This window comes from Macaca mulatta, chromosome 4, assembly GCF_049350105.2.
Source record: "Macaca mulatta isolate MMU2019108-1 chromosome 4, T2T-MMU8v2.0, whole genome shotgun sequence".
NCBI classification, from domain to species: domain Eukaryota; kingdom Metazoa; phylum Chordata; class Mammalia; order Primates; family Cercopithecidae; genus Macaca; species Macaca mulatta.
In genome coordinates, this window is record NC_133409.1 from 69,681,796 (window position 1) to 69,709,625 (window position 27,830).

The 27,830-nt window shown below is 42.0% G+C and overlaps 1 protein-coding gene across 6 annotated transcripts in view; it reads left to right on the forward strand.

The window, feature by feature from the left end:
* MTHFD1L (methylenetetrahydrofolate dehydrogenase (NADP+ dependent) 1 like) overlaps positions 1-27,830 on the forward strand; it is a 231,075-nt gene that overhangs the window by 114,728 nt on the left and 88,517 nt on the right. For all 6 annotated transcript variants that reach the window (XM_015137112.3, XM_015137113.3, XM_028847236.2 and 3 more), the window contains exon 21: positions 26,508-26,647. In XM_015137112.3, coding sequence (XP_014992598.2) covers positions 26,508-26,647 — 140 coding nt within the window. The remainder of the gene's footprint in view (positions 1-26,507; positions 26,648-27,830) is intronic.

A 27,830-nucleotide genomic window follows, 5' to 3' on the forward strand; every position in this document is an offset into this window, starting at 1 on the left:
CAGGTTCTGCAGCATCCAAGGCAAGTGCAGCTGGGGCCGGCTGTTCTTCCAAAAGTGTCATCTCTCCTTTACCTGCTCCTTCTGAGCTTCCCCTGACATGGGTGCACAGTCCTCAGGAAAGTCAGAGTCTCTCTTGACTTCCTACTTGCTAAGTCAATCCTAGGAACTGTTAGGTACAATTCCGAGCAGTTGTCATAAAAGAAGTTTCCTCGAAACTTTGAAAACCAAAGAAAGGGTTTAATTTTCTTCTTTTCGTTTTGTTTTCTTTTTAATTTTTTGAGACAGCGTCTCGTTCTGTCGCCCAGGCTAACAGCTCACTGCAACCTCCACCTCCCGGGCTCGAGCGAACCTCCCACCTCTGCCTCCTGAGTAGCTGAAACTGCAGGCAGATACCACTACACCCAGCCAACTGGTCAATTTTCTGTGGAGACGAGGTCTCACTGCGTTGCCCAGGCTGGTCTTGAACTCCTGGGCTCAAGTGATCGCCTGCCTCAGCCTCCCAAAGTGCTGGGATTACAGGCGTGAACCACTGCCCCCATCCAAAATGATTTAATTTTATGGTCAAATTCTACATTGTCTATTGACTTTAATATTTTTATAAAATTCTTTGAATAAAATGTCTTTACCTGGAATACCTTCAGTGTACTTACTGGATTAGAGGCAGGTAGGTCCTGTATGTATGGCTAGTATGTTCATTAAATAGGAAAGTAATGGAAAGATGTTTATGACATGAAGAGAGGAACCTTCGCCTGTCAAGATAATAGAAATGGAAAGATTTGTATGGCCTGGCTCAGCAGAAAAAGGAGTACATGATTTAGCAATTTTTTAGAATTGAGTTTTCAGAAGAAAAATGCAAAACAAATGAGAATTAAGTAGCTAGAAAGCCTTTTCCCCCCTTTATTCCAATAAAGTAACTGAAGACTTTCAATGAAAAGCCTGGTTTCTGTCTTTCTACACAGTGCTTTAGGAATAGTAAGCTGTTAGAAGTCAGTGCTTAGAAGTACCTACCATCCTTAACACAGGAACCAAAGACAAGGAAGAAAAAAAAGCAAGATAAATAAAGTAAAAGTAAAAAAGTACCACCATCCTGAATTTTGTATATTGATGATGTTCATGTTTTTGAACTTACACATATTCTTCTGTATAAGTAAAATATTTCGTAAAATTAAAAATATTTTATAAAATTAGGAACAGAATTTCTTAAAGATCAACATAGTACTAATACATTTTACAATCTGTCTTTCAGAGTTTCAGTGGACTTAAGTTAGAGTAATATTTTTCGAGTTCATTTTGATGCCAATGTAATTCATGTGTCATTTTCCACTATAATACAATTAAAATCCAGATAATGGAGATGGATTTTCTTCTGAGTAGCCGCGCATATGAGGTTTCAGACTCCAATTGCCTGGTTTTGAATTGCTCTTTGCCATGTGCTGTCTATGACCTTGGGTGGGTCACTTCATCTCCCCTACATCTAGGTCTCTCCAATACCTGTCTCCAGGCTTGTTCTAGAGTGCAGTGATGATGGAGAAGGCACGGTCTGTGGCACAAATAGAAGAGTCAGGGGTTGGCAGCTACTATTCCTACTGTAGGATGCCAAGGATCTTCACCTATAGGATAAGGTTTCAAAAACATAATTCATTCTTTAAAGGGCTGAATACCTCTGTGAGTATACTTTTTTCCGTCTTTTTTTTTTTTTTTTTTGGTAAATGAAACTCACTGAGGAATTTGAGTTCTGACAACGGGAAACACTACTGCTTGTGTGTCCTCCTTGTACAAAGATGTCTGGGACCATTATACATAGAGGTGATCTGAGAAATCAGGGGGGCTCTGATTGTTTTGAAAACTCTCCTTTGAGGTCGGGCACCGTGGCTTATGCCTGTAATCCCAGCACTTTGGGAGGTGGATCACTTGAGATCAGCTTGGCCAACATGATGAAACCCGTCTCTACTAAAAATACAAAAATTAGCTGGGGTTGGTGGCATGCACCTGTAATCCCAGCTACTTGGGGGGCTGAGGAAGGAGAATTGCTTGAACCTGGAAGGTGGAGGTTGTGGTGAGCCAAGATCACACCATTACACTCCAGCCTGGGTGACAGAGTAAGACTCTGCCTAAAAAAAAAAAAAGAAAAAGAAAAAGAAAACTCTCCTTTGAGTTCAGGTAATCCTTCTAGAAAGGCTCATTTAAAATGTTTCCTTGTTACCTGGGAGAAAGCAGGAAGCACTGGGAAATAGCACATCACTGGTGCCTCATGCCATTTCAGTGCCTTTGCCTGTCTTGCCTCAGCCTTGCACTCTGGAATGCAAAAGAGTAGAAGAAACTCCAACATGAAAATTGTCTACAGACAGTGCAGAGAATCTTCAGTGGCATTAAACATTAAAATTAAAGACACATGGTCTTAAATTCAGCTGGCATATTTGACATCTCAAATATACTCTTGGTGCCAAAAGGGATGTTAAGCAAAATTTGAGGGATTTGACTCCTTATTTGGGAAAGATCATCAGTACCAAGGGGAGAGAAACCAGAGGCAAACTTTATTGAAAAATGGAGTAGCTAAGTCATTTTGTATATGTTACTTTTACCCAGCCAAGTACAGTCTATGGTTTCATATAGTGAATTTGATTTCTACTCTCAATTCTTTTCTTTTAATAAAAGTGCTAGTCAATAATGCAGAACTTGGGCAACTTTGATAAATGTGTTTGCTTTACAACCAATCTTATTAAGTCAGGGTATCGTCTAAGGGCCCAATCAAGGACTTTTCATTTAAAAAAGAATAACTCTAAATTAACTTGCATTGTTATATAACCCTTAAATTCCAAGTGTCATAGGGAATCCCAAGACCTACATCTGACCTACTGTGTGTGCTGTGTTCTAATACACTGGTCCCCCACCTTTTTGGCACCAGGGACTGGTTTCATGGAAGACAACGTTTCCATGGTTTTGGGATTAAACGGTTCCACCTCAGATCATAAGGCATCGGTCCTAGATCCCTTACATGAGCAGTTCACAGTAGTATTCACACTCCTATGAGAACCTAATGCCACCGCTGATCTGACAGGAGGTGGAGCTCAGGCAGTAACGCTCACTTGCCGGCTGCTCACCTACTGCTGTGCGACCCAGTTCCTTACAGGGGCTGTGGACCAGGGGGTTGGGGATCTCTGTTTTTGTTTTTGTTTTTTTGGAGATCAAGTCTCACTCTGTTGCCCAGGCTGAAGTGCAGTGGCACAATATTGGCTCACCACACTCTCCACCTCCCGGGTTCAAGTGATACTCCTGTCTCAGCCTCCCAAGTAGCTGGGACTACAGGCGTGTACCATGCCCAGCTAATTTTTGTCGTTTTAGTAGAGACAGAGTTCCATCATGTTGACCAGGCTGGTCTCGAACTCCTGACTTCAAGTGATCCGCCCCCTCAGCCTCTCAAAGTGCTGGGATTACAGGCGTGAGCCACCGTGCCTGGCTGGGGACCTCTGTTCTAGTATGCTTACCATGCCAAATGCATTATGAAGAAAAACAGAAACAAGCTTTTAATGTTTTTTTGTTTTTTGTTTTTTGTTTTTTGTTTTTGTGACGGAGTCTCGCCCAGGCTGGAGCGCAGTGGCCGGATCTCAGCTCACTGCAAGCTCCGCCTCCCGGGTTTTTAACGCCATTCTCCTGCTAAAGCCTCCCAAGTAGCTGGGACTACAGGCGCCCGCCACCTCGCCCGGCTAGTTTTTTTGTATTTTTTTTAGTAGAGACGGGGTTTCACTGTGTTAGCCAGGATGGTCTCGATCTCCTGACCTCGTGATCCGCCCGTCTCGGCCTCCCAAAGTGCTGGGATTACAGGTTTGAGCCACCGCGCCCGGCCGGCTTTTAATGTTAAAGTCTTATTTTCTTGCTACTAAAATGGGCAAAATGTTTCAATTTTGCAAAATAATATAGTATTGTGTATAGGATCTTCTCTAACCTGCCTTTTACATTTAATTAGGCTTCTATGAGTCATTCAGGTAGTTGTATCTAGCAGGCTATTTATCCATTCTTTATAGACCCTTTAGAAGTTCGAGACTCCTTTATAGAGGTTTGAGAGCCCTTCCTTGCCCCAGTTCTCTTGTCTGTAAAGCTGTGGGAAATAATACGACCTGACATACAAGGCAGTGTGAGGCCAGCAGAAGTGACTTCTCTAATGCACATGGTGCTGTTCCCGGCATGGATGAATCTTTGCTAACAGTCTTAAGAGTTTACCTCCTGTGAGGACCTGGCTATGTGCTGAGCACCCTGCTTGGCGCTTTATACATTGTGACACATTCAGTTGTTCAAACAACACAATGAGTAGTTTACCAGAATTACCCCCATCTTGCAGGTAAGAAAACTGAGCATCAGAGTGAGTTAGTAGTTTGCTCAAAGGCAAGCAGCTAGTGTAAGGGGGAGCAGGGATTTGAATCTGAGCCTTGGCCTTGCTTTTACCACTGTGCTTTACCACCTCTGAATGTTCACTTTCATTCCATAGCAGCATGATACAGCCCTGTGCATGACACGAAGTGCACATTTGTTGAATGAAAAACTAGTAACACTTCTGGTAGCTGAGTGACTTATCTACTGGTAAACCTGTCTTCATGGCCACTAGGCTTTTTATGGTGAACATAGGCATATTTGCCATGTGCTATGTTGAAGCAGCAATTAAATAAATAAGGTTCAAGAGTAATTAAATTTAAAAGGTAAAACGTTTTGGAAGGAGCTTTGAGCTTTAGGGATGTCTAACCTGACCTTGGCTGTTTTTCTATGTGCTGTAAGATACAGATTGATTTTCAATGAGATATTCAGCCCATCCCTGCTTATGATTTATATATATTCTAAGTAATATGCTTAGAATGTAGTTCTGCTTACCATCATAAAATGTGGAGTTAAAATAAGATCCTTGTCAAAACATTGTCATGCAGAGATTAGTGCTATGAAAGTTAACATTAAATGATTTTAAAATGTGATCCAGAGGTTAAACTGAAGTTTTGAAATTCATAAAATGCATAAGCTTTTTGAGAATTTTTTAAAATATCCATTACATAATAACTTTAAAATTACGGTATTTGATTGCTATCTTACCCCATCTTGGCCAAGAGCATTCAGCCTGAGGGTACTGAAAAAGAGTCAAATTACCCCTTCCTTATATAAGCTATAGTTTAGGAAATTGCAATTATATGAGGTCGTTTTAAAGTTTTTAGCAATGTTTGGTATAATTACAATATTGTGCTATTCTTACACAAAGAAAACATAACAGAATTTTGAGCTAGGAATATTGGGAAACCAGCCGTTGCTAAAGGAAGATGCATTTAGTGTATCTTTCTATGTACCTCTTAATATCTTTTGTGGGGTGGTGAAAAACAGATTATTAGGGCTTTCTTTTTTGGGGAGTTGGGGGGCGTTGGGGGACGGAGTTTCACTCTTGTTGCCCAGGCTGAAGTGCAATGTTGTAATCTCAGCTCACCACAACCTCCTCCTCCCGGTTTTAAGCAATTCTCCTGCCTCAGCCTCCCAAGTAGCTGGGATTACAGGTGTGTGCCACCACACCCGGCTAATTTTGTATTTTTAGTAGAGATGGGGTTTCTCTATGTTTGTCAGGCTGGTCTCGAACTCCTGACCTCAGGTGATCTGCCCTCCTCGGCCTCCCAAAGTGCTGGGATTATAGGCGTGAGCCACCACGCCTGGCCTATTAGGGATTTCTAAAAGCTGCAAGCCTCTTGCTAGCCATAGCTGTGAATGTTGTCTTAACCATTAATGCTTCAGTATAAATAATATCAATTTAAAAACTGCCTAAGACTTAAAAGTAGTATGTAAATTACAAAGTGCTTGGGTATCTAGATCAAAATAAAGTAGAGCAAAGAAGTAACTTTAGGAATGAAAGAGTTATCTAAGTGGAATGATAAAGGAAGACTTCATGCAATAGAAGAATTTAAGTAAAACTGAAAAACTGAAACTAACGTGATAATGGCATTAAATAGTGTAACCCTGAAGGCACATCCAATACATAAGGAATACGACAGCAGTGCCTATATGCACCATTATTATTCATCATTATTCTGAAGCATAAATAAGAACAATTTCAAAAATTATAAATATTGGAAAGGAAGAGACAAATTTTATTATGTACAGAATAATTATATAACTAGAAAATTCAAGAGAGGCAACTGACAATTTAAGTAGTAAAAGTTTTAGTTTGTTAGTGGATGCAATGTAAATATGTAAATGTCAATAGTTTTCTTTTTTTGTTAGCCATAAATAGATACTGTAATGGAGAAAATGTCCTACTTATACGTGTCCCACCAAAGGATAGAATACTTAGGAAATAAGTTTAGCAAGAAATGAGCACATAGAATAAAACTATAAAGCTTTATTGAAAGATGAACAAGACCTGAATAAATGGTGAGACACATAACATACTCTTGGATGGGAATAACTGGTATTGAACAATCATCCTTCCTCTGTCAAACTAACACATAAATTACTATAAAATTACTATGCTATATCATGCCACACTATACTGTATTTACTGTAAAAACTGCAGAGGAAAATGAACTTCGTGGTTAAATTAATCACAGCATTTGTCTAGATTCTGCAAGAATGGGTTCATGAGGATAGATTTGAAAGCTTTTTCAAGTCTGGGCGCGGTGGTTCACGCCTGTAATCCCAACACTTTGGGAGGCCGAGACGGGCAGATCACTTGAGGTCAGGAGTTTGAGACCAGCTTGGCCAACATGGTGAAACCCTGTCTCTACTAAAAATACAAGAATTAGCTGGGTGAGGTGGCGCGCGCCTGTAATCCCAGCTGTAATCAGGAGGCTGAGGCAGGAGAAATGCTTGAACCGGGGAGGCAGAGGTTGCAGTGAGCCAAGATTGCACCACTGCACTCCAGCCTGGCGACAGAGTGAGACTCTGTCTCAAAAAAAAAACAAAAAACAAAAAACAAAAAAAAAAAACGTTTTTCAAGAACCGTGATGGATGATTTACCTAATTGTAAATATCAGAACAAGATAATGCTATAGCAAAACAGTTAATAGCAGAGGAATACCCTAGAGTGTCCTGAGATAGACTTCTTCCAGTAGTAATTTGATAAGATGACATTTTATTTTTATTTTTATTTTTTTCTTTTCTTTTATTTTTTTGAGACAGAGTTTCACTCTTCTTGCCCAGGCTGGAGTGCAATGGCGTGATCTTAGCTCACTGCAACCTCCACCTCCCAGGTTCAAGTTATTCTCCTGCCTCAGCCTCCCAAGTAGCTGGGATTACAGGCATGCACCACCATGCCCAGCTATTTTTTGTATTTTTTAGTAGTGATGGGGCTTCACCGTGTTGACAGCCTGGTCTCGAACTCCCAACCTCAGGGGATCCACCTGCCTTGGCCTTCCAAAGTGCTGGGGTTATAGGCATGAGCCACCGCGCCTGGCCATATGACATTTTAAATTAGTGGTGAATGGATAGGATACTGATTAAATGATGTTGGAACATTTGACTAATAAGTTTAAAACATAAACCATAGAGTTTGTTTGTTGTTGTTGTTGTTTGAGATGGAGTCTCGCTCTGTCACCCAGGCTGGAGCGCAGAGGTGCGATCTCGGTTCACTGCAACCTCCGCCTCCCGCGTTCAAGTGATTTTCCTGCCTCAGCCTCCCTGAGTAGCTACGATTACAGGGACATGCCACCATGCCTGGCTAATTTTCGTATTTTTAGTAGAGAAACAAACACAGTTTTGCCGTGTTGTCCAGGCTGGTCTCGAACTCCAGACCTCAGGTGATCCACCTGCCTCGGCTTCCCAAAGTACTGGGATTACAGGCATGAGCCGCCATGCCCGGCCAAAATATAAACCATAGAGTTTTGTATCACAATGTAGTCAAAATAAAGATAGAGTAACTTTTTAGTGTGCAAATTAAACATAAAGCTTCCAGGAAAAAGCAAAGAAAAAAATTATTGTTGATATCCTATCGAGACTAGTATAAAGAATAGATAAATGTATATATGGAACATGGGAAAACGTTCACAAAATATAAAGTTTAAAAAATCAGGTTGTAAAATAATATATCTCCAATTTGTATGAGATTTATATCTGTATATGGAATGAAGAGATATAGAAGTATATCAAATGATTATTTTTGTTTGCCTGGAGGTAATGGAATCATAGTGATTTTCACTTCACGCCTTGTGTTTTGGCATTCTGAAATTTTTACAATTAGTATGTATTACTTTCGTAGTTTTTTTTTTAATATAAAAGAAAAAATGACTTGAAAAATCAAGTAATTTGACATGTAGACACAGGGAGAATTACCTTCGAGGCAAAGAGCAAACGACAGGCATGTGACTGTAGCTGACAAGTGTCAGCAGATTGTGAGCATAGTTTAAAGTCTAGGACATCTGGGGGAGATGAGTTTCATCATTAGATGAAGTCATATTCTGGAGGGGGAATAAATGCTAATCTGATATATTATGCTTTCAATTACCAGTGAGGAGAAATTGACAGTTTTGAAATAGTGGTTTCAGGAAGGCTCTCCTGAGAAGATGGCACTGAGGCGAGCCTTGAAGAAGGCCAGAGGGGAGAAAGATTGGCCTGCGTTCAAAGAATCAAAATAGTTCTGCTAGTTCAGAGACAGGGTAAAGCAGATAGACTGGAGTCTCATTCAGTGTCTTTAAAAGTCATAGAGAAGAGTCAGTATAGTTTCTAATCCATGAGGACTTCCTGAATGATTTTGCCAGGACTGTACTTTAAGATGCTGTTTCTTTCCAACCCCCCCATCAGATAAGTTATTCCACTTTTCTGAAGTCGAATAAGTGAAGGGAAAGAGTGGACAAATGGTTATCTAATGGGGCTGCCTCCCAGAAAAGGACTCCTCCGGCAGTAAGAGATGTGCACGTGGTATAACCAACAATGCTACTTCTGGGTGTGTCCACACGGCTGGAGCTCAGAAATGCAGAATGAGAAAACAGGTTGTGGAAGTGTATATACAATCTGTTACATTTTTGAAAAACACACAACACAATGCTATATTCTGTTTACGCATGTGTGCTTATGTAGAAAGAGTCTGAAAACCTGATCTGCATAAGCTCTGAGTTCATAGGAGTTATGACCATGGGAAGAAGTAGAGGGGTGGGATGGGCGCATGGGGTCCTGAACTCATCTATGTTGCTTTACTTCTGAAAGAGGAACGATCTTAAGCAATCATGGTAAAATGTTAACGTTTGTCAGTTTCGGGGGTGGGAAAGGAAATTTAGGTCTGTAATTTAGGAGAGGTTGAGGCCAGAGCCAAGATTGGCAGTTGTGATGAGTATGTGGTTACATCTCCACTTTTTTTAGAACTAAATCTGGATGTTAATGGCCATGGTTAGTGGGCCAGGGGCTTACATTACTTTCTTGCAGCACTGGTGGCTTTTGTTTGAGGCTGCACAAATTCCTGCATTTCCCTTGGGATGAATGGTAGGGATGCAGGCAGTAGGTGACTGGGTGAATCACCTGACTTGAGCAGGGCTAAGACTCTCTGCAAACCAAACTCAGAGACATGAACTGTGCTGAGATTTCTCAGTGGTTTCCCACGTAGGCTGCTTTCCAAGGGCAGCGAGCGTGGCCTTCATCACTCACCCAATGTTCCTGATTCAGCACTGAGATGCTCGGTTAGGTTTTAATGAGGTTTTAAGTTTTTTCTTATGTTCAAGTGTTTATGCAAACAAAGTTGCTGAATTGTAAACACCAGCAATCTGAGTACCTTCTTTTGATTTCTCTCTCCGTATTGTTTAGTCCCCTTTTCTTCGTTTGTTTTATGAAATTGCACAGATGTTTTGGTTGAGAGTAGATTGTTTTTACTCCTCAGGGACAGGCAACAATTTCATGATATAACTTCTAAAAATATTTTAAATAACTATGAAAATAGCTTTTTCTTCCAAAAAACCATTTCTTCGTTTGGCACATACACAAACAAATGAGACAGAATTTAGAGTAATTTAGTGAGAGAATTTAGAGAATTTAAGTGGTGGGGTTTTTTTTTTGTTTTTTGTTTTTTGTTTTTTGTTTGTTTTTTTTGAGACAGTGTTGCCCTGTTGTCCAGGCTGGAGTGCAGTGGCGCGATCTCGGCGCACCACAACCTCCTCCTCACAGGCTCAAGTGATTCTTGTGCCTCAGCCTCTCAAGCTACATGCACGCACAACCGCGTCCGGCTAATTTTTGTATTTATATTAGAGACGAGTTTTTGTCATGTTGCCCAGGCTGGTCTTGAACTCCTGGCCTCAAGTGATCCTCCTCCCTTGGCCTCCCTAAGGGCTGGGATTACAGGCATGAGCCACCACACCCAGCCTAGTGTAAAAGCAGTTTTTAAGGACAGTTGAACAGGAAAGCTCATAGATTCCTGCACATAGATCTTGTGTCCCTCCAAAGTGCCTTAAGTACCGATTTCTGCTGTCTTGATTTAACTCAGTGTCTGGAGCTTATGATCCTTCCTCTCTGTTTCCTTCTGTGGTGTAATTTTGGGGGTGTCAATAAGAGCTATTGCAAGATCTCAGCCTCTGAAAGTTTAGCTTATTCCTCAGCAAAACTTTAAGCAAGTCTCACCTCTTCTAAATTAGAGTTGTAACCTTGACTTTAGTCTCAGAGTTAACGTTGTGCAGAAAAAGAAAACACTGCCCAGTGCTGAAGCAGTTTGCAAACTGAAATGATAGAAATGAAAAATGCTATGATGTTTCTAAGTAGCCTCTCTATTTGCAAATGAGTCAGTTAGGATTAGTTTTACCCACAAATAACAACAGCAGAAAAAAAAGAAAAGAAAAGGAAGAAAGAAAGAAAAAGAAAGTGACCCAACACTATAATAGAAGTTTATTTCTCTCTCACATCAAGGAAGTTCAGGGTAGCCAGTCTGGGCTGATATAGCAACTCCTTGATCATCATGGGTTCTGTGCTACCTGGTAGTCCAGGATGGTTGCACAAGCCCCAACCATTGCATCTGTATCCCAATCAGCAAGAAAAAGGAAGAAGGGCATACCCCCTTTTCAAGAGGCTTCCTGGAAATCACATACAACACTCCTGGTTACATCTCATCAGTGACCTTAGTCACACAGCCATACTTAGCTGCAAGACAAGCGAAGACATTCAGATTCTACCTTTTCTTCTTGAAATAGAAAGGTGAGTTGCCAATCCACTGTCAGCATGACCACAGTTCAAGAGGTTTTCCTAGACGCAGAGTCGAGTTAATCCCAAGTCATCTGTGTCATCATCTCCGTTTTGACAGCATCTGCCAGGTGGTCAGCCAGGGTTTAGGCAAGAAGACCTATGACTTCTCTACACAGACATGATTAGGATTATCTTCTAAATCAACCAAACTGACCAGCCCACCCTTTCATTCTTCTCTGCATCATGGATCATTTTTGAAAAATAGTTTAGTACATATCCAATAGTAAGAGTGTAGTTTTATAAATCAGGACTCGGTCTAACAGTAGAAGATTATGTGGTAGTTAGTGTCCTGGAGAAAAGCTTCATGTTAGATTAGTTGAGTCGATCGGGATACAGAACCATCTTTAGAGCACGGTGTCGTTACGTTGTAGATAAAGCATGTAGGCAGAGAATGATATCTTTGTTGGGGAGAGCCCCAAACTAACTGCTCTTCAGGAACCTTTCTCCGAGATTTGCAAGCCAATTAGGCATAATGAAGCCTTGTTTTTAATGCATATCTTTTGCCAGTATAATAAACATAATAATTAAATGTTTATATATCTTTAGTATTTTCCTGTATAATACAACTAATCATATTTTTGTCAGGCTGAGGACATCTCAAGAGGAGGGAAAGGTGGCAAATTGAGGGTCTGTTCTTTTATACAAGATGGTAATTATAACAAATTCCTTCTGGACCTAGGGATGGGGGAGAGGTGGGGAGATGGGGACATGAGAATTACTCCTGATTTTTGTTACTTTTTGTCCTGTAAAATATGCCTGGTCCGGGCACGGTGGCTCACGCCTGTAATCCCAGCACTTTGGGAGGCCAAGGCAGGCGGATCTCCTGAGGTCGGGAGTTTGAGACCAGCCTGGCCAACATGGAGGAACCCTGTCTCTACTAAAAATACAAAATTAGCCAAGTATGGTGGCACGTGCCTGTAATCCTAGCTACTAGGGAGGGTGAGGCAGGAGAATCGCTTGAACCTGGGAGGCAGAGGTTGTGGTGAGCCGAGATCACGCCATTGCACTCCAGCCTGGGCAAAAAGAGTGAAACTCTGTCTCAAAATAGAAAAAAAAATATGCTTACCAGGACATCTCAAGGACATTATTCCTCTGTCAACAGTAAAAAGATAACCTGAGACATAGATTAAAGTGAAAATGATTTATGATTTTTTGTTTTCTTCCTTACATTAAATATTCCAATAACATATCACTAATAACATATTCCTTTTTTTTGAGACGGAGTTTTGTTCTTGTTGCCCAGGCTGGAGTGCAATGGTGTAATCTCAGCTCACGGCAGCCTCCACCTCCTGGATTCAAGTGATTCTCCTGCCTCAGCCTCCCAAGTAGCTGGGATTACCTGCCACCATGTCAGGCTAATTTTTTGTATTTTTAGTAGATGGGGTTTCACCATGTTGGCCAGGCTGGTCTTGAACTCCTGACCTTGTGATCCACCCGCCTTGGCCTCCCAAAGTGCTGGGATTACAGGCATGAGCCATGGTGCCCAGCCAACATATTTCTAATAATATATTAATTTGATAAACAGAAGTTATTTTGCAAATAAGCCAAAACAAAAAATACTCATCCCTCCTTTTCAAGGCTATTATCTGTAGTTTGAGGTTTTATCAAATGTAAATATGAATTGCCAGCCTCCTCAGGATGTCCTCATTGCTTCTGTTAATGCTTTTACCATCCAGTACCGCTGAACAGGCAGCAGGGTGCCTTCTTGGGCACACCAGAAGGACCCAGGAAAAGGAAGATAGTGTGGACTGTTCTTGTCTCCGTGCCCCAAAATGGACCACTACACCAGTGGGGTAGGAAATAGCAGGTGTTATGGGTTGCGTTTGGAAACCTTGACTTGATCAACTATCTGCTCACCCAGGTCATCTTTCTTTTTTCTTTTCTTTTCTTTTTTTTTTTTTTTTTTTTTTTTTTTTTGCAGAGGTGAGGTCTCACTATCTTGCTCAGGCTGGTCTCCTGGGCTCAAGTTATCTTGCCGCCCTGACCTCCCAAAGTGCTAGTATTACAGGTGTGAGCCATCACACCTGGTGCTTGTCACCATTCCAGCAGCAGAAAACCCCCCTGTTTAGCCTTCAGTGTTAATTTCCTCCTTGATCTATGTCTTCTACACAAATCCACTCCCTTGTTCTCCCCATGTATTACATTTGTGGACTCTTCTCAAACTCTGCAGTTCAGTCCTGGTTCCTGCTGAGCCTATGGCCCCAGGCCTGAGCAGCCGGCTGGGCCAAGTTACCCTCAGCCTCAAGATGACCTCCTCACAAGGCAAAACATTTCTCTGGCTGGGTTGGAGACCTAAGCTGGGGAACTGGGCTCTCACATTCCAAGATAGAGGTTTGCCTGCAGACCCCTGAAAGTAAGCGTGCAGAAGCAGGTTCCTCTGATGACAGAGGCCCTCCGTTTATCTCTGGAAGATCCTGAGATAACGGATCTCTGCCTTGAATTCGCCTGCTTTCTAGGTGCGGTGGAGAAAGCTGGGAAAAGAGCCACCTGTGCTCCCAGGGGCCACTGAGAGGGTAGAACAATGACCGAATCCCAGACTCACTACCTCAGGGGCTGAGAGGGGTCCAAAGGGGCCCTTAACCTATCACTTAATCACCTGACTCTTACCGCTGTCACTGATCTGACGTGTTCTCCTGGGGGCTGTCCCAGCTTCTCAGCATTATGTCCCGGGCAGTCCCGAGGGCTCAATTCCTTTATCCATACTGAGGACCAAGACCTGTGTTTCCTCTAGGGCAGTGAGGGCCACAGGCTGAGTGCCTGAACTGATGAGTACACTGCTAGTGCTGTGCTGTGCCCTGGACAAGGGTGTAGGTCTCTCTAAAAAACAACTTCCCAATATTCTACAAAGTAACGTTCAAACTGAACAGAGCTTGACTGAAGATTCTTTTTACATCGTTTGTTTTCGTGCTACATTTTTGCTCTCCGGCTCCAAGTCCGTGACAATGGGTCACAGGATGAGTACGAGTAACAGTAAAGATGTTTTTCTTCATCTTTGGGCTATGATTGTGCTTTGTGATCCTAAATGTCAATACATTGAGGCTGGGCACGGTGTCTCACACCTGTAGTCTCAGCACTTTGGGAGGCCAAGGCAGGCGGATGCCTTGAGCCCAGGAGTTCGAGACCAGCCTGGGCAACATGGCAAAACCCCATGTCTACAAAAAAATACAAACATTCGCTGGGTGTGGTGGTGTGCTCCTGTGGTCCCAGCTGCTCAGGAGGCTGGTGTGGGAGGATCAGCTGAGCCCTGGAGATCAAGGCTGAAGTGAGCTATGATTATACCATGGCCCTCCAGCCTGTCTCAAAAAAACAAAACAAAGCAAAAAAAAAAAAAAAAAATACACACATTGACTAATAACACCAGCAACATTGTTTCATGGGAGCTGCCTCTGCTATTTGTACCAAAACTGAGCGGATTTTTCAGGCCAGGCCTGAGTAATCATTAAATCGATCTGCTTGTGAGAAACTGGTAGGTCTAGGCATGACCGCAAAGCTGGCAGGTCCATCTCTTCCTTTCTTAAATAAGAAATCGCCAGAAGTAGACTCTGTGCCTGCGACTCTTGAATGTTTAACTGAAATCCAGAGCAGCAATTGCATTTTATATGGCATCGTGTGTGTGCAAAAACTGAATCAAAATCTTGTGAAACAATACTACTTACTATATATGATGTAGTCTAATATTTTCTATCCTATTTTATTTCCTCTTTTTAATGTTGGTTGAAACTGTAAATTTACATAATGACAACTACTAGGACTCTATCTTGGTTCAAAAGTCCATGATCAGCCTGCTTGTATTGAGTTACTACATTGTACGATCTTATAATTGTAAAGTTTAAGCTATTTTCCTTCTGTCTGTCTTAATTTATTCTGTAATCTCAGTTGTCCTGCCAGGAATGCTGGCATATTTACTTTGTTTGTGGATTCAGTAATCATAGTTTCTCTTGCCAAGTTACACTAATGGTACCAAAAAAAAAAAGTTACTGCATGGTTTTTGAAACTGTTCTTTCCTAGGAAGTTTTAAAGCAAAATGTTTTTACCTTGTATTGTTTACACAGGTAAAAGCATCCCTAATCCAAAAATCCAAACTCCAAAGAAGTGCTCAAAAATCCAAAGTTTTTTGAGTGACAACATGATGCCACAAGTGGAAAATTCCACGCCTGATCTCATGTGATGGGTTGCCATCAACATGCGGTTAAATCTTTCATATATGCACAGAATTACTAAAACTAATGTTCAGGGCCAGGCACAGTGGGTCACACCTGTTATCCCAGCATTTTGGGAGGCCGGGGCAGGTGGATCACTTGCTCAGGAGTTCAAGACCAGCCTAGGCAACATGGTGAAACCCTGTCTCCTCTAAAAATACAAAAAATAAAAATAAAAAGCAAACAAAATTAGCTGGGCATGGTGGCACACATCTGTAGTCCCAGCTACTTGGGAGGCTGAGGTGGGAGAATCACTTGAACTGGGTGGCAGAGGTTGCGGTGAGCCAAGATCACGCCACTCACTGCAGCCTGGGCAGACAGAGGGAGACCCTGTCTTAAAATACATATGTGTGTGTGTGTGTGTGTGTGTGTGTGTGTTTATAGTATAGGCTATATCTATAAGGGGTATATGAAATATAAATGAATTTCATGTTTAGACTGGGGTCCCAACCCAAGATATCTGATTATGTATATGCAAATATTACAAAATCTGAAAAAATTTAAAAGCCAAAAATCACTTCAGTCTGGTGCCAACCATTTTGCATAACTGCGTTTTCCATTTTGCATTTTGCAACCATTTTGCATAGTTCTGTAGTTCTTTCCCTTTTGGGTTTGTTTTCGTAACTGCTCAGTAAAAAGTGTTCTGTGTCATCTTTCCATTATTTTGGGCTAAATCATGTTAGTGGCCAAGCCTGTCAGAATTCATTTGTTTTGAGTTAACTTCCTGGTGTCCAGTTCTCAGGAGCTGCAAGAATAGAGCTCTTCCCCCATGCAATCATCCAAAATCCCCGGCCTCTGGCCAGGATTGGGGAACACCACTGTTGGCCAAGAGCAGAAGGCTTAACGCTCTGGTCATAGTCATGACACTGTACAAATTGTTCTTGTTCCCTACGAGAACATGGGAACTATTTGGATAATGGAGTTATGAATTTAATTCTGTTGAATTTTTATAAAGGACCTAAAAATAACCCTATATAATTTATTACATGTATAATCGTACATTATAATTTTAAACGTGTATCATTTATAATATCGAAACATTTCTTTTCGGAAATTAAATTTCACTTTGGTCAAAATCATCTTACAAAACATGGTGACTCATCATGGTTCTAAATAATGTAAACCATTGTCTGTAACTAACGCTCTGAAGGAAGGAAATTCTGAGTTCTGACACAAAAGCACATCGAAGTGGTTTTGATACTTTCAAAGTTTTTACTGCAACCAAAAATATGTTCATGTGTACCTGTCTCCTCTTTACACTGCTTACTTTCTCTGTTGCTTTTCCCAAATACATCTCCAGTAACTTCCTCATGCTCTGTGCACCACCTCCAATCTTCCCCTCATGTATATGAACTTGGCCATCACCAAAGAGGTGGAAAGGAAGAAGGGCACGTGCTAATATTAATATTGAGGTTTGGGTTGGGTGTGGTGGCTCACGCTGGTAATCCCAGAACTTTGGGAGGCTGATGCAGGTGGATCACAAGGTCAAGAGATTGAGACCATCCTGGCCAACATGGTGAAACCCCGTCTCTACTAAAAATACAAAAATTAGCTGGGCGTGGTGGTGCACACCTGTAGTCTCAGCTATTTGGGTGGCTGAGGCAGTAGAATGGCTTGAACCAGGGAGGTGGAGGTTGCAGTGAGCCAAGATCGTGCCACTGCACTCCAGCCTGGCAACAGAGAGACTCTGTCTCAAAAAAAAAAAAAAAGAAAAAAAGAAATTGAGGTTTGTACCGGTTTCTTTTTCCTTTAGGTCTCCTGATACGTGTCTAGTTAGTTCTATATACTTCCTGTAAATTTGACTCTAAGATATTTAATAAAACTAAACAGGGTTATATGTTAAATAGACAAATCCTAAAGAGCAGAAAGGATTTAGCATTTAGTGAAATTTCATAGACTTAAGATGAGTTGGATCCTCAAAATTAATATATTCTAAACAAAGTTCTATTTTGAAGCTGCAGTAATAATGCCGAACTTCTCTTATAGCTAACTGAATGATTTATCCTGGTGTTATCTGCTGGTACTCGCTGAAAAAGTCATTACGGTCCTCACTGTCTCCCCTTTAATTCAAGTTCGGAATTCATGTGTTTCTGTGACATTTTTGGAGTTTATCTGCAGACAGCCTGCCGTTGAATACATGTGTTTACATAGGGCAGAAAGGGGCAACCTGAAGATTCTACTCTCTATTTCTTTTAGCACTGTTTGGCAATTAACACCCACAGCCCTTCAGAATGAGGTATCGTCCAGCCTACACCTTGCTTGTAGAAGCTCTACAAAGCTTCTATTTTTGTTTTTGATTTGTTGTGAGGAAGCAAAGTGTAGCCTTTACTTGAATGAAAGCTACAGTTTTATTTTTCTATTTACAAGAAATTCTTTTGATGATTAAGTTAGCCAGATATGCCCCGTGCGCTCATATTTCGTATCTCAACCTATTTTGAGCTGAGCTAGTTGCAAGGACTAGTTCTTCTGTGAGACCTCTGGCAGTCCATAAATTCAAGTTCGCGTCCAGACGTAATGGCGAACTCAATATGTTGTATATTTGATATATGTTTGTTGCACACATGGAGAGAAAAGTTGTTACCATTGTAAAGTAGCTATGAAATCTGACAGTTCTAATTTCTTTATCTTCTGAGTAACCATGGAATAAAGGACCCCTTAGCGCCATAGCAAGGCAGAAGTTTAATTTGCAATTCTGGTGGCAACATCCAGGTATTTCAAGTAGAAATTAAGAAAACTTGAAGGAAAAATTATCTCAGCACTTCAGTTTAATTCTTTTTCAAAGTCCAAGGAGAGTTTTCCCCAGTGTAAAAGCAGAAATGAGAATTTCAGATCTAAAGCGGTTCTTGCCTTTTCTTTTCCCTCCATGCACACGTGCTGACATCAGAAAGTACTGTTTGAAAAGAAAACCCAGGCTAGAGCACTGGAGTCACTCATTTCCCATCCAGCAAAGGGAGAGCTGGTGCCTGGCTGGAGGACGTTAGGAAGGCAAGTCTGGGGGTCTGATCACTCGGCTGGGAGGGGGTAAAATACTTGGACCTCAGGAGGCCGGACTACAGTGCCAGTGTTCTCTGTGTGGCCTGTTCCTGCCTGGGGTTGGGTACCAAGTCCAGGTGGAAGTGGTCCCTGGAGCGTCCTCTCTCTGAAGTGTTTCTTTGTCAACGAGAAATATTCCCTGCTGCTGCCCCAGAACTCATCACTGTTGACACATGGACCAAGAACTAGCAGAGGAGGTGATTTATAATCGCTAAATGAATTGCTCTGAAACAGACAACAAGCTCTCTGACTTAAGTAAAGGGAGGGAGGTGGGTGGAAAGGAAGGATCATAAAGAACATTCTAGATTGCATACTTTGGTAATCACAGCAGGGCCTTATTGCAGTTAGAACAAAAGCCTGGACACACCTCTCAGTTCAGGAAAATAATTTAGAGCTACTTGTTAAATGCTGAAGTATTATTGAAGTACCAAGGGTTAAGATTTTCACTGAAAGCAAAACTGACCGAGCAGCTCAGCGAGGGAAATGCTACGTGATCAGTTGATGGTTTGATGAGGGGTATGGAGTAGGGATTTTGGCAGAGGTTGCTAGCAGACAGGCCTTGGTTTTAGTCCAAGCTCTATCGCTTAATAGCTGTGTGACCTTGGGGAAAATTATAAAATTTTCCAGTCCTTAGTATTATAAACTGCAAAGAGAGGAGAAAGATACCTTACAGATGTTGAAGGTGAAATGAGACAGGACACCTAGTACATTGCCTGGCTACGTAGAAAACGTTTCACAAATGTTAACTTCAGACCCTCTCCCCGTGCCTCGGTCTCTTAGAATAGTGTTTCCCCATCATGTGCACACTGAGTGGGAAGGCGGACAGCTGCCGTCACCCATGCTGCCCCATGTTGAGAGCATTTCTATTGACCTTCCCTTCTTCCCTGTGAAGCTAGTTCAGCCGTCACCTCATCACTGTTTTTCTTCTCCAGAGAGTGCTGGGTTGTAGTGACCACACTGTTGATTCAGCACATCCCAACCACGCTGGATGGAATTTTTACTGCGATAATTCATATTCCAGGATCTTATAGTGCATAGGGTTACAACGATTAGCATAATGACCTTGCACAATCTTTCTGCCTAACATGTAGTGCGTTTGTAATATTCTCAGAGGAGGCATCTAGGAAGCGCCAAGCTCCTTTGTCCTGCGTGAGCCACAGCAAGCTGTCTGCGCCTCAGTGCTATAGAGACTGTGGGTGGATTATTCCTTGTTGGGGGGTGGTAGGGGAATCCCAGCTGTCCTAGATGCCATTTACAACAATCAAAAATGCCTCCAGACCTTGCTAAGTGTCCAGGTGGGGAGTGGAATAGGCAGAATCACCTCCGGTGGAGAAGGACTGAACTGTACTTAGGATTTGTGATTCTGCAGAAATGGGTTCTGTGAATGCACTAAAGCATGAGAACATCCAAAAATCAATGTGGCATAGAATTGAATTCAAATTTACCTGGATACAGGTAAATAAACACAATTTTGAAAGTACCAAACAATTCAAAAAAAAAAAAAAAAAAAAACACATTGAAAACGAAAAAGTCGGCCGGGTGCCGTGGCTCACGCCTATAATCCTAACACTTTGGGAGGCCAAGGCGGGCGGATCACCCGAGGTCAGAAGTTCGACACCAGCCTGACCAACATAGTGAAACCCCGACTCTACTAAAAATACAAAAATTAGCCGGGCATGGTGGCGGGCGCCTGTAGTCCCAGCTACTCGGGAAGCTGAGGCAAGAGAATCACTTGAACCTGGAGGGCAGAGGTTGCAGTGAGCCAGGATCGCACCATTGCATTCCAGCCTAGGCAAAAAGAGCGAAACTCCCTATCATTAAAAGAAAACGGGGTTGGTGGGGGAAGGTCAGAAAGACATTCTTCTTCACTGGGTGATGAATTAATCTTTCCCATCTTTGTCATGTTAAAAATGTGCCTGCGGCTGTTTCTCCACTAAATTAAGACATTGGCACACAGATGATTGTGTGTAACACTAGGCACAATCGTAGGGGTTCAGTAATTATTGAATGAGAAGAAAGAAAGGTTGTTCTTGAATTATGTGATGTGCGTGTTTAATCATGTTTTTGAGCGGAACGCCGTATGTAGCAGACAGAACTCTGGGCTGGGCATCAGAGGGACCGGGGACCCCACACTGGGCTTTGTGTCATTATCTCCTGAAAGGAACTGGCCTGGTGCACAGGAGGCAGTTGGAGTACACTGTCCATACAGTTCCCATGTAGCTGTAGGGTTTTATGAACCCATATTTTAAAAGGCCTTCTAGTGAAGTGAGGATGTTAATGCCTTTTTAAAAAAAAAAAAAAGAGAGAGAGAGAGAGATTAGTGATTACTTTAAAATCTGAGTCCTGGCCAGGACTCACGCCTGTAATCCCAGCACTTTGGGAGGCTGAGGCAGGCAGATCATTTGAGGTCAGGAGTTCAAGACCAGCCTGGCCAACATGGTGAAACCCTGTCTCTACTAAAAATACAAAAATTAGTGGGCCATGGTGGCATGCTCCTGTAATCCCAGTTACTTGGGAGGCTGAGGCAGAAGAATCACTTAAACGTGGGAGGCGGAGGTTGCAGTGAGCCAAGATCGCACCACTGCACTCCAGCCTGGGCAACAGAATGAGACTCCATCTCAAAAAGGAACAAAAAAATCCAAGTCCTAATTATCGCTGCAGCTTTCTTTAATGTGTGCAGTAAGCTGGGGACATACAGAATAACTTAAGATGTAGAAATCGTCTCTCCCTCCCTGAAGGATTTCATGGATACCACATTTGCCTGCCAGGAGTGTTCTGTTGTTCTGGTGTTTTCATTTCTGCCATTGTCATTGTTTCTGCTTCGTTCTTACAGTACGACTCTGGGTGCACCTTGGATGATCATGGAAAGGCAGCTACCTGGCTTTCCAGAACTGGTTTTGACTGTCCATCTGAACCCGGAGCTCTGTTTCCTGTGCAGGTTGCTCCAGTATTTATCCAAATTGTCAGTCCCCTCCCAACTCATACCCACTGACCCTTCCTTTCTCAGCTGATTATGGGTTTAAGTTTGAATCAAGCCATGCTATAAGAATCACTATCTAGTAACTTCTGTGCTTGCACAATAAGAGCATTAGTCAGCATTTCCTGTTTTCATTCATATTGTAAGTTGAATAGCTGTAACAAAAGGGAAAGAGATTGCCAAGACAAATAATTCTTACGGCTTGTGCAAACATTTTATTGCAAGCCTTATTAAATATGCAGCTTTCAGAAGTCTACATGATGTGCCTTTCAGCAAAGCTAAATCCTACTGTGTGGGCTTGCTTCATGACTTAAGAGCAAGTCTATGTTGAATTTAACATTAAATAATTATTTGGCCTGTATCTCTTTTAAGCTTCATTAAGAACTGCAAATATGATAAGGGAATAAATTGTTTATTTCAAGTCACTAAGAAAACTTAACCTATAGGTTATATATGTTGGCAGTTCTGAAGAAGTACCTAGGAAATGGAACCTTCCACCAAGAGTGGTTTGTCCCCTTCTCACAAGGTGGGTCTTCCTGTCAAGGCCCCCTAAGGCACAGAAACACAGCACTCCACCGTGTCCAAGTTCGTAGTGATTGGTGGCACCTTATGAAAGTAGTTTTTACTTTCACAATTACTGATTACACATCAGCATACCTTATCCATGTTCTCTTTCCTTGGCAGCCTGATATTTGAATACAAACAACATAAAAGTGATTACATGCAGCATTTCAGGACAGTTTTCAAAGTGGAAGAATTTGGCACTTTCTTCTATTTTCTTCCCGTTCTTTGTCTATTTCCTTTGCATTTGGAAGCCAGAGTCCTCGAACCTTTACTTCTGCATGTTATTTTCGTCCCCTAGCTGGAGTTCTCTTTATTACTACTTTTTTGTTTCCAATTTGTCTCTTTTTAAAAATAAAACATAGTGAAACCCCGTCTCTACAAAAATTAGCCGGGCATGATGGCAGGTGCCTGTGATCCCAGCTACTTGGGAGGCTGAGGTAGGAGAATCACTTGAACCCAGGAGGCAGAGGTTGCAGTGAGCTGTGATCGTGCTGTTGCACTCCAGCCTGGGCGACAAGAGTGAAACTCTGTTTCAAAAATAAGTGAATAAATAAATAAAAATATGAAATTAAGCTTAGCTAGCCTGTGTAGATGTTTTAGATGGTCACATCTTTGTCAGATATGACATTTGTGCCTTTTAGTAAAACCATTTTAGTATTATAAGAAAAAAAGGAAAGTATAGGGAGGACTAAGAACATATTTGTACTTTTATGTAATTCTATTTTATGTGTCTATTTCCATTGATGTGTGGCCTTGACATCATTACTGGCTCCGAAGTCTTATCCTGTTTTTTCATTGACTTGCTTGTGCCAGGTACTGTGTTAAGGAAGTGGAGCTTCAAGATGAATAAGGCATGGTCCCATCCTCCACATGGGAGACGGCACATCAGTGTACTTAGGATGCTGCATGTGGTGACAGATGAGGGCCCTGCGAGGGAGCACACCACAGGACCGGGAGGATGGGACGGGCGGGAGGAGTAGTCAACTTTGCCTGAAAGCATCAGGACAAGCTTCCAGGAAATGGCACATCCAAGCTGAGTCTTGGACAGCGGGTTAAAGAGGCAGAGAGGGGAGAGAAGAATGTTCCACATGGGAAAAGAGGTCTGGAGGTGACGACAAGTAACATAGCATTTGTGGGCTGTGCTGGGAGCTTGATATTTCAGAGGCATGAGGTCTGAGGCAGGGAGTGTGGAGGAAGATGAAGGTCGGGGAAGGAACTTTACATGAGGGCGGCCTTGACTTTCATATTAAGGCACTTTAGGGAAGCAGGAACCAGTGAAGATAGGAGAACATGGTGACTACACAGGCACACCGAAGTGGGGAGGAGGTAGGTTTTTGAAGGGAATTTGAGCTTGCAATTTTTCAACGGCATTCAATGGTTACAAATGAAACTTTTCATTAATATATTTGTGTCCAAGTGTTTTTAGATGTGCTTTTCTGCTACTCTCTTTTTATTTGGTTTGGAGATAGATGATGACTTTCCTTCAGGGCCTTCTATGTGTCTTCCCGTGTTAATGTCTCAAACACATGGTCCGTGTCATCATGGAGCTTGCAGTCTAACAGGGTAGATTAACACATAAGTATGCATCCAGTTGGAAAGAACTTAGAGATCACTTGATCAGCCCCCATTATGTAAAATGTACGCAACAACCTACCTCCAACTGTAGGGTGACGTTAAACAGTTTTTCAAAATACCATGGCATTGAAAAAAATGCATAACATTTTGTTACTTCAGTCCCACTCCCCAGTACTGATCAGGCCAGTGAACCAGTCTTGCTGGTGAAATAATGACTTCCACGGTCATGACGGATAATTTCCCGTCATCTTCACCATTCCCTCCCTGGCTCTGTCCTTTACCTGTGACTGTCTTCTTTCCTCCCTCTCCTTCCTCCTCTTGCCCTCTGCCTGCCATACCCAACTCTGCATTTCTCTGCTTGGAAAAATCCTACTTGATCCTCAGAGCCTGACTCCATCACCCCGTTTCTCCGAACCTCCCAGGCAAACTCTGCCCCTCCCAGTGTGCTGTCCTCCAGCTCTCTCTAACTGAATAACAAATGTTCTCTCTCCCGCTTCCCTGCAGGGCTTCAGGGTAGTGACCCTAAGAGTGAGCGTCTACCTGTGAGAAAAATGCCTCGATGTAGCAGGAATTCCCACAAATGCTTAGGAATTCAGTACGGTTTTTAGCAAGTGGGAGAATTACCCTTTCGGTTACAATGATGTGAACTATCTTTGTGAGTTCTCAGTATGCACCAAGAAAAACCCCAGTGACACAGTAATGTACCTGTGCCATCTCACTTAATCCTTCCAACAAGGAACTTGCCAAGGTTGCACAGCTGGGAGGGATCCAGGGTCCCATCTGTGTGCTAACCTGCAGGACAGCTCCACGTTGGGGCCTTATTGTCCAGCCTTCCACCTCCAGGAGCCCACTCAGTGATGACTTCTGACAAAAGTCACCTGGATTATCCCTCTTTTGGGGTCCATGATGCCACCAACATGCTAAAGTTAACAAATGCATTACCAGGGGGTACCACTGAGGTAAGGATTGTTACTGTAAGTGATTTTCTCTGATTTTGACCACTACTAATAAAATTACAAGACTTGTTCCAAATACTATATAAAAAAGAATGTCTTTTATTTCTCGAAATTGTTCTGCCACATAGTTTGTTCAAGTAACACATAATAAAGGATAAATGGCTTGTAGCTATATTTACCCAAATTGAACATTTTAAATGTAATTTTTTAAATTTGTCAAAGGCATATCAATGGTCATAAAAAGTTTTATATCCTCTGACCCTATTACTTTACCCTTGGGAAGTTATTCCAAGAACATAATTTGAAAGAGATTAAAGTACATGGGCACAGATATTTTCAGTACAGCATCGTTTATATTGGAAACAACCCAAATGTTCCGAAACCGGGGGAACAATTTTGTAAATCTTGCTACAGCAACTTTACAGAATTATAAGATGCCACTTATAATTGTAAAATTTTGAAAGTTTGTAGCACAGCAAGGAAACTGATCACGTTAAATGTTTCTGATATCTTAGTCGATTTTTCTCCCAGTTCCTATCTGTGTACTGTTCGTACTATCAGCGTGTAAGTATGTATTTCATAAACATTTACTTCTTCTTAAATCAGTAGTATTCCCTTCCTAGAGTGGTTTGCTTCCCAGATTTTCATGGACATTCATCTCCCCTGGGCATCTTGTAACAATGTGATTCTGATTCTGTAAACTTTATGCGGAGCCCAAGATCCCACGTTTCTTAGAGGCTCTCAGGAACCGCTGATGCTGTTGATCATGAACCACACACTGAGTAGCAAGGCCCTAGAGCTCTCTGTGTGTGAAGAAGATACTGCTGACCCAGGGCCTCTCTTTCTCGAAAGGCAGCTGTGACCTTTTCTAGCAACTGAGGGGGTGGAGACTAGAAATGAGTGTTTTCTGGTGTTTCTCTAATAAAGCTGCTGTCTTGTATCCAGATTGATCATCAGTATCCTTATGCTCTTCAACGAACTTGAAATTTGTCAGTTAACAGAAATGACTGGGTGGCACTAAAATAAATTATTCTTAATATAAAGAGTAAGAAAGGGCTGGACACGATCCCAGCACTTTGGGAGGCCGAGGTGGGCGGATCACCTGAGGTCAGGAGTTTGAGACAAGCCTGGCCAACATGGTGAAAACCTGTCTCTACTAACAATACAAAAAAAAATTAGCCAGGCGTGGCGGTGGGTTCCTGTAATCCCAGCTACTTGGGAGGCTGAGGCAGAATCGCTTGAACCCGGGAGGCGGAGGTTGCAGTGAGCCAAGATCCCGCCATTGCTCTCCAGCCTGGGGGACAAGAGCGAAACTCCAACTCAAAAAAAATAAAATAAAATAAAAGAGTAAGAAAGGATCTTCTATTGTAATCATACTCTCATTACCCTTTGATACAATTTGGAACCTGATTACAAAGTTAAAAATCCCCATCTGTATGAAGAAAAGCTTCACTGGCCGGGCGCCTTGGCTCAACACCTGTAATCCCAGCACTTTGGGAGGGAGGCGGGTGGATCACAAGGGTCAGGAGTTTGAGACCAGCCTGGCCAACATGGTGAAACCCCATATCTACTAAAAATAAAAGAAAGAAATTAGCCGGGTGTGGTGGCACACACCTGTAGCCCCAGCTACTCAGGAGGCTGAGGCAGGAGAATTACTTGTACCTGGGAGGCAGAGGTTGCAGTGAACCGAGATCACGCCACGGTACTGTACTCCAGCCTGGGCGACAGGGCAAGACTCCGTCTCAAAAAAAAAAAAAAAAGCTTCGCTGTGAGCTTTGATATTGGAAGAAAAGTCTTGACCTGGTCACCACAAGGAATCCCTCAGGCCTGGTGGCGTCAAGCAGAGAAGGGCGCAGTCTCTTTAGGGCAGAGAATGAAGAACCTTTCTATGACAGTGGGGAAATCAGTTCACCTTTGTGTTGGTAAACAAAAGGAATGTAAGCTGTCCTTTGAGCTCGAATCATAGTGGTGTTTGCCAAAACCTACTTTTGTTTTTAGAAGATAATAGCGCATATTCCACTTGCTTCTCCACAGTGACCGAAGCTGGCTTTGGTGCTGACATCGGAATGGAGAAATTCTTCAACATCAAGTGCCGAGCTTCCAGCTTGGTGCCCAACGTGGTTGTGTTGGTGGCAACGGTGCGAGCTCTGAAGATGCATGGAGGCGGGCCAAGTGTAAGTGCCCACACCGCCTTCCTAATACCAAAGAAATTGCAATATGTTAAAACAGAATTGAGCATTTAAAAAATTCCTGCCTGTTTAATGACTATAGTTTTCTAGAGTATTTTTTTCTAAAACTTTTTTTTTCCTGTAGACCTCCTTTGTGGACATCTAAAACTCTTTTTTTTTTTTTTCCAACGCCACCATAGGGCACTTTGAGTTTAGTAAGTTCGAGTAAACAGTAACACCCACAGTTCTTTCCTAAACAACATTTTGGAAAGGAGCATAATGCAACCACTTTTTAATCTTAAGCCTCACATCTGATACTCAGGCCAAGATTGTATAACCATATGGTAATGGGCGGCTAGAGGCTCTTGTCCCTGAACGAAGAACATGAGGATTAGAGTGAGTTCTTTGATGACTGAGATTTTTCATTGTTTGTACAGATAGTTTTTCGGTTCACTGATGCTGTAACTCATCAGATTTCATCTAAAACTATTTTCCTTCTCTTTCTGTTTATTATGATTTCTTCTCGTAACTGTGTTATAATACTGGATTGTTTCTAAGAGAGCTTTGCTTGGAAAACACAAATTCGATTTTAACTTCTTTAAAGGCTTTTGATATTTGCCTATCCTAATATATATAGCAATTACAGACATTATAAAGGAAATATATTCCTTTCTGCAGAAAACCTGTGCGTAGATTTTGGGGGTTTGTTTTTTGTTTGTTTGTTTGTGGTTCGTTTGTTTCATTTTTAGGAATTTCAAAGTGTAGAATAAGACATTTTATACTGATTAGTCATTTTGAAATAAAATAAAATAAAATTTCTCTGTCATTATAATATTCACATATGAGACGAACTGCCAAATCTGATTTCTTAATTGGCATACTGTACTGTGTATGTGACAAAAGTCATCTATTCAGTGATTATTACATAGTCAAAACAAGAAGCGGGTTTGCCATCATGAAACGCTATAAAGCAATTCTTTGTCCTGGGAGAAGTGGATTTATTTTTATACCATTTTACAGATAAGGAAGCTGAGGTTTGATAGGCTTAGGGAATGTGGACAATGTCAGCAGGCCAGCAGAGTGCCGAGCACTTCAGATCTAAATCTACTATGTCCACCATGCAGAGCTGGATGTTAATGAAGGGCAGAAGTGTTCTAAATCCAAATCCACTCCTAGTACCCGACACTTA